The sequence below is a fragment of the Argentina silus genome, assembly GCF_951799395.1.
Source record: "Argentina silus genome assembly, chromosome: 11".
NCBI lineage: Eukaryota > Metazoa > Chordata > Actinopteri > Argentiniformes > Argentinidae > Argentina > Argentina silus.
In genome coordinates this window covers 8,029,830-8,037,636 of record NC_139665.1, presented here as the reverse complement: position 1 = coordinate 8,037,636, position 7,807 = coordinate 8,029,830, and the positions used below count along the sequence as shown (strand labels likewise).

The window sequence follows — 7,807 nt, the reverse complement described above, 5'->3', positions numbered from 1 at the left end:
CACCCTGGGGGAAGGTACCGTACACACACACGCTCACGCTCTCGCATACACTCTCTCACTCTCTCTCTCTCACAAACTCAGACACACATACACACACCTCCAAGCCTGGGGAGCCCACATACACACACACACACCCACACACACACACACACACACACACACACACACACGCCTCCAAGCCTGGGGAGCCCTCCACACTCTGGAGAACCCACTGTCTCTCTCACCCACGACACACCATATGCGGTTTAGTGATCTTGCCAAACCCTCTATGAGGAAATGGTTTCTAAGCTAATGATATAAAGGCTATTAGAACAGGTCTATAACTTTGTTACCAAGTTTCCATGGTTCTATCAATGTGTGAACAGGGCCGGCCCGGTTGGCACATAGAATGTTCCGCCATGGCAGGATCCATCTTGGGAGAATCCATGGATATTCACGGAGGGGGGTTCGACCTGCGATTCCCCCATCACGATAACGAGTTGGCTCAGTCTGAGGTAAGATCCCCCCCCCCCCCCATTTAGACAATGGCTTGGCCCAAGGTGAGGCTTTAGCCTCTTTTGTGTCTGTCTCTGAATCCCAAAGTTACATGGTTAGGGAAGGAGAGGCAGGGTTCTCCCCACAGAATGTAAGAGTGGCGCTGCGTCACGCTGTGAGGTTCCATATTTAGTCATGATAGAGGGTCTATCTTTGATCGCCAACGACATTGTTGCTGACAGCGCAAGTGAAAGCGTTGTGATGTTCCTCAGTGAAATGATGATGGGATCCAGCGCCATGCTGTTGAAACGTCCTGGGGAGAACCTCGAGAGGTAACCCAGTCTGTTGTCCCCTCAGGCCTTCTTTGAGAACGACCACTGGGTTCGCTACTTCCTCCACACCGGTCACCTGACCATCGCCGGCTGCAAGATGTCCAAGTCTCTCAAGAACTTCATCACCATCAAAGACGCCCTTGCAAAGAACACAGGTGAACTACACTGTGTGTGTGTCTGTGTGTGTGTGTGTGTGTGTGTGTGTGTGTGTGTGTCTGTGTGTGTGTGACTGACTGACTGACTGTGTGTCTGTGTGTGTGTGTGTGTGTTAACATGCTAACAGGTACTGTGTGTGTGTGTGTGTGTGTGTGTGTGTGTTCAGCACGCCAACTGCGTCTGGCCTTCCTGATGCATTCGTGGAAGGACACCCTGGACTACTCCTCCAACACCATGGACTCAGCCGTGCAGTATGAGAGGTTCACCAACGTACGGCCCTCTCTCTTCTCCTCCCTTCTCTCCACCCCTCTCTCTTCTCCTCCCTTCTCTCCACCCCTCTCTCTTCTCCTCCCTTCTCTCCACCCCTCTCTCTTCTTCTCCCTTCTCTCCACCCCACTCTTCTTCTCCTCCCTTCTCTCCATCCCTCCATCCCATTCTCTTCTCTACCCGTCTCCCCATCCAGGGGGAGGTAGAAATCAGAGGACAGGCTCATTGTAATGAATAGAATGAGGAAAATGACATTCCATTCCTCATTCCATTCCATGCATTACAGTGAGCCCGTCCTCTGATTTCTACCTCCACCAGCCTCCGCTGTCCCAATCCCTCCATCCCACTCTCTCTACCCTCCTCCCCCTTATTTGCTCTTGTTTACTCCCCCTCATGCGTTTAACTCACTAACTGCCAAAGAATTCCGGAGCACTCACCACTTAGAGTCCCGAGTGTTTTATGTGGTTTTTACCTAGAAACAATACTTACGTATGCATTTTTAGTGAATAAAGTCACCCTTGGCACTCTAGAATGTTGACCATTTGGGCGACTTTATTCACCCTCGGCACTAAATGAGTTAAAAGCATTGTATTATGTGTGAGCTTACACTTCATTAATAGAAGATTTTTAATGGCGGGCTTGAGGGATGGTGTAAGAGTCGTAATGGTGGTGATTTTCTCCCCACAGGAGTTCTTCCTGAACGTGAAGGACATCCTGAGAGCGCCCACTGACATTACAGGCCAGTTTGAGAAGTGGGAGGAGTCTGAGATAGAGCTCAACCAGAGGTGAGGACGGAAACCCCGCCCCCCACGTGCAGCTATTGGTCATTAGCCCCCTACCTCAATAATCACAGTTAATATGAGAGGAAATGATTGGTTAAAGCACGATGGTAATAGCGGACTTGCTCAATACAGGCACACAAACACGCACACATGCGCACACAGACACACACACACACACATACACACATACACATACACACACACACAGTCACACACACACATATACACACACACATACTCACTCACATACACACACACTAATATGATTCCTGCTGTGTTGTGTGTAGTTTCTATGAGAGGAAGGCTGCGGTCCACGAGGCTCTGTGTGACAACATGGACACGCGTGTTGCCATGGAGGAGATGCGTGCGCTGGTGGGCCTGACTAACACCTACATGGCCGGCAGGAAGACCGCCAGACTACAGCCCAACCGCTCTCTGGTCAAGAGCATCGCCCTCTACCTGACTGACATGCTGAAGGTTAGAACACACACACACACACACACACACACACCACATACACATACACAACCGTATACACAATTTCACACAACCCTCATAAAGTACACATATACAACACAAACACAGACTCGTACCAAAAACCTACTGTACACACCCTTATACACACAATACATACACAGTCTCTACACAAGAGTGTCGCAGAAATCGGTTTCTACCTCCGATTTTTACCTCCACCAGCCTCCCCTGATACACAGTCCCATACCCAATACATACACAACACATATAACGCATATAACTGCACTTAAATGAGACTTCAACAACCACTGTTTTTCTCCTCCTCCTCCTCCTCACTTGAACTCCCTCAGATGTTTGGAGCCATTGAAGAGACAGAGTCCCTCGGATTCCCAGTGGGAGGAAACGGTGATAGTGTGGATGTAAGTATGCCGCTGGTTAGTCCTCTACACACCACTGCTTTAACCTAGTACCGTTCTAGCACGGTGCTTTAACCTAGTACTGTTCTAGCACGGTGCTTTAACCTAGTACCGTTCTAGTACGGTGCTTTCACCTAGTACTGTTCTAGTACAGTTCTAACAGAGCACAGTATAAGAACAATTTTGGGAAGGTATTAGACTGTTAGAACAGTGTTGGTTAGTCATCTACACGTTGTTTGTCAAATGCTCATACATACTGTATCTAAATGTATGTTTATTATGTACATTTCAGGGCTGTCAAGCGAATCAAAAATGTAATCGAGTTAATCACATGGTTTGCTGTAACGAGTCAAGAATGAATCGCAATTTCTGTTCTCAAAATGTAGCCGTGATTAAAAAACAAAATATATAATATCAATAATAATTCAAAAAGCTCTACATTTGGTTTTAGATGTCATATAAAGGGGAGAAAACTCATTGTTGTTGTTGTTGTTTTTAATTACAGCTGGAGAGCACAGTGATGCCGTACCTGAAGGTGCTGTCTGACTTCAGGGAGGCTGTGAGGAGAATCGCCAGAGAACAGAAAGGTGGAATATTCTATTCTATTCATTAGATATAAGGTATTAGGTACATAATCAACATACTATAAAACGCTCATTAAAACACATCATATACAGTACCCTGCATTATTTTTGCGACAGTGAAGCCTTTGTCCTTCTTTTGGCTCTATACTCTAATAGAGCCAAAATTCGGAATTTGATTAGGTCAAAGTATAGCTTGTTAGGATATTACACAATCAAGTCCCAGACTTATTTCCATGTGTGAGTGAACGTGTGTATCTCAGTGTTGGAGATGTACAGTGTGTGAAGTGTGTTTGTGTTTTCAGTGACTGAGGTCCTGCAACTGTGTGATGTGGTCCGTGACGACACTTTACCTGAGCTGGGAGTACGTCTGGAGGACCATGAAGGTAACTGGTGTACAGTACACACACACGTACAGTACGCACACACACACGTACACAACCGCACACACACACACACACTCACATAGAGGATTTTCTGGTTTTATTTGTACTACATCATTCACACGTGAATGATTTTAATCTCCAGATTGTGTGTGCCCCTTGACCTAATTACAGTGGCCGAGCCATTCATTGCCTGTTAACGTTCACCCAGATACCATCACAAGAACAGCCAGTTAACAGTTAGTAAGCATCCACTAACGTCATCATCCGTTCCATGTATGTTCTCATCCCACCACCAGGCCTTCCTACAGTGGTGAAACTGGTGGACAGAGAGACACTGCTGAGGGAGAGGGATGAGAAGAAAAAGGTAAGAAAGGGAGATGGATGAGAAGAAGAAGGGGAACAATGTGGGTAGCCTGGGATTCTCAGATTGAGTTTCTCTTCTTTTCACCTCCCCGAGTTTTCAGTTTGAAGCGGCCCTCATTGCACGTATTGGACAATTGTATTGGACAATTGGAACACACTTGTTCTGAGCTGTGGAGGCTGGTGGAGGTAGAACGTGTTTGATACCATTCCTCATTCCGTTCCATGCATTACAATGAGCCCATCCTCCGATTTCTACCTCCACCAGCCTCCCCTGGTTCTGAGGTAGTCTTCTCTAGATGATAGAGACTATTAACTGTTCTGGTCTTCGATGATAGAAGATATGAACTGCTGTCTTTTAATGATGGAGGTTATGAATAGAGATAGGCGTGAGTTCTCGAGTACTCGAACGGATGTTAAAACTCGATCTTCAACCAGTTTTACTTTTCTGTTTTCTTAAACAAGTAATATAAATACGAGGACTTGAGTACTCTGGAAAAAAATATCATGCCACGGCTCGAACATTCAAAACAGTTCAAATTGCCCATCCCTAGTTGTGAACCGTTGTGGTCTTCTATGATGAAGTTAGGAACCGCTGTTGTGTCCTCTAGATGGAGGAGGAAAAGATGAAGAAGAAAGAGGAAGCTGCCAGGAAGAAGCAGGAACAGGAGGTACGAATGCTGCGCTACTTAAAACAGACCACATTCTACAACCAAGATCATTGTTGCACCAACATCATTTGTGTCAAAACGCATTATCAAGACACTATTCCAAGTAAATGTAAGATTGCTATTAGGATATCTATGAGGCTCTGTTCTATGAGATTCCGAGACTATGTCAGTGGTGGGCTGATGAGAAATATACAAACATTTTTTGGGTAGAATTCGGCTTTAAGTGTGGTCAGGTAGCGGTCAAGGTGTTGATGTGTCTCTTTCTCTGCGTCACAGTTGGCCAAACTGGCGAAGATGAAGATTTCGCCATGCGACATGTTTCGCTCTGAAACCGACAAATACTCCAGCTTTGATGACACGGTAAAATATCTGAGATATATCCCTAATAATATAGAGTAACTGTTTCTGTCTGTCTGTCCTCCATGGTTTATAGTCTGTCTGTCTGTCTGTCCTCCATGGTTTATAGTATGTCTGTCTGTCTGTTCTCCATGGTTTATTGTGTGTGTATCTGTCTGTCTGTCTGTCTCTCTGTCTGATTGACTGACTGGTCTCCATGGTTTTTGGTGTGTCTGTCTGTCTGCTCTACAGGGTTTCCCTACCCATGATCCTGAGGGGAAGGAGTTAAGTAAGGGTCAGGCTAAGAAGCTACGGAAGCTGTACGAGGCTCAGGAGAAACTGCACCAACAGTATGTCCAAATGAGCCAAAATGGCAGCTGAGAGGACACTGCTGTACGCTGCCCCACCCCTTCCCACACATCCGCCCCACACTCCGCCCATAGCGTCTGATTGGAGGCCCAAGAGATGCTGGGTGTGTCCCAGTACCTCAAAATGGCTTCCTCTCCTCTTCTCTATCTGTTCTGACTTGAAAAGGCTTGGCCAACACAGTATTAACTTTCATCAGGAGAGGCTGGTGGAGGTAGAAACCAGAGGACGGGCTCATTGTAATACATGGAATGGAATTAGGAATTGTGTCAAACACACATGCGTTTGATATCATTCTTCGCTCCATTCTATGCATTACAATGAGCCCATCGTCCGATTACTACCTCCACTGGCTTTCACCTGTCCACCTCTTTCACGTTGGGACATTTGAAGTACCGGGGGGAATAGGAGAGGAAGCCACATTAGAAAACTGGGACGCTGCCCCTGTGCTGTGTTGAGGACAGGAAGCTGTGTTCCGCTGCGTTCGTCTGCTCGTCAACACCTCCACCCACTTTACTCAAAGGTCACTGTTGACTCAACTTTTTGGTAGCCCTTCATTTTATGGCTTGGAAATAGAGGTTTATAGAGGTTTTTAACGAGTATGTGCTACTTGTTTAGTTCTTTGGAATTCAGACATGCGGGGCATTATTTGGTACCAGGTAGTTACAGATATGCTATGAAAGTCCTACGTCATAAACTGCAGAATGTAAACATAACTGGTAACACTTGTCACTTTTGGAGACGGGTGAGAAATGAACAGTAAATATGTGGACTGTTTCGCCCCAATGTTAACAAAGTTTGCCTGTGGACTGTTTTTGTCCCAAGTTTAATTAAGTTTGCCAGCTAAATAGTAATTTAGTTGGATTTATCGTTAATCGGCACCAGATTCGACTCTGCGAAGCAATCGTAACGTTACTGCCTTTCTCCAAAAATGACTAGTGTCTCCAGTTAAATTTACATTCAGGTTATGATGTATGGACTTTCATAGTGTATAGAAAGTAACCATGGTTACCACATAACTACCCCGTCAGTGGAAAATGTACAGTAAGATAGAGTGCGACCATCCTCTTCTGACCTTGGAGGTTGTCTATAGGCCAGTGAGTAACTTTTAATGATGTTGTACTTTCTCTCCCTGTTCATACCCAACTCCTAAGGTAAGACAGTGAACAAAGTGAACTATTAACGGTGAGCTATGTGTGAAGAGCCCCCATTAAAGCAGCGGTTAATTAGCTGTAGGAAGGTGGAGAGAGGCCTCAGAGAGCATATGACACTGTCCAGAAAGAAACCTTTGTCCCTACTTCCTAGACACTGGAGATTTGAAGGGATTGGATAGATTAGCAAAACGGCAGGAGCCATTTGCGCTCTCCGACTTGGGTACTGCATAGGTACAAGAAAGACGGGTAACACAGCCTATATCTTACCCATCTTTCTTGTGCCTATGCAGTCCTTTCAAACGAAACACAAGCACCTAGGAACTAGGGCTTCTTTCTGACCAGGGCCCATGGTGGTCAGTCTATAACATGCTGTGATGTAGTTGGACTTCTTATTTTCCATCTTATTGGTAAATAAGTATATATCATTGGTTGGCAGCATTACACACAGCCGTCCATATAGGAAGTTTCATATTCATATACCCCCCCCCCCCCCCCCACCCCCACCATCGTGACTGCTGGTAATTCATTTGTACTGTTTTTATTCTGATGTAATGACTTGGTAATGGAAGGCCTGTGTATCAGTCTGGATAAGAGGCTCAAGAGGTAAAGGAAAAGCATGCGGTGAGGTTGAACGTGTGATTGCAGAGATGAGTTCAGAAACGGTTAACAGAGTCCTGTAGGCTCTCATGGATGGGTTGCTTGAACTGTGGAATTGGAAAAGGCCTTTGGCAGGTATTGGAACTGTCCGGTCCAGTCTTCAGGCATCAGAGGGAAGGGGAGAAGGAACGTCTTCATAGGAAGATGTGAAACATTAAATAAAAAAACTAAACATATTTCAAACTGTGAAGTCTTCATTTTTTATCATTTATCAAATCCAATAATATGATCATGATTGTGTACAGGACAACCTATTTTAGTTCATTGATACCGCAGGGCTGTCTTTAGTCTGGAAGCATGATTTCAGGGGAATTTACAACATCGCATTACGACTCAAAAGCCTACTTCAGCGCAGCAGTGGACAAGTGGCAGTTCAGGTGATAGACCGTGGAACA

The 7,807-nt window shown here is 45.5% G+C and overlaps 1 protein-coding gene across 1 annotated transcript in view; it reads left to right on the top strand.

Moving 5' to 3' along the window:
* Positions 1 to 7,588, top strand: part of cars1 (cysteinyl-tRNA synthetase 1) — a 13,230-nt gene extending 5,642 nt beyond the window's left edge. Inside the window, 12 exon segments of the mRNA XM_083680657.1 lie at positions 366 to 494; positions 832 to 961; positions 1,129 to 1,232; positions 1,917 to 2,014; positions 2,299 to 2,488; positions 2,836 to 2,904; positions 3,407 to 3,488; positions 3,788 to 3,868; positions 4,165 to 4,232; positions 4,840 to 4,899; positions 5,176 to 5,259; positions 5,488 to 7,588. Coding sequence (XP_083536783.1) covers positions 366 to 494; positions 832 to 961; positions 1,129 to 1,232; positions 1,917 to 2,014; positions 2,299 to 2,488; positions 2,836 to 2,904; positions 3,407 to 3,488; positions 3,788 to 3,868; positions 4,165 to 4,232; positions 4,840 to 4,899; positions 5,176 to 5,259; positions 5,488 to 5,616 — 1,224 coding nt within the window. The 3' untranslated portion in view covers positions 5,617 to 7,588.
* The last annotated feature ends 219 nt before the right edge of the window (positions 7,589 to 7,807 follow it).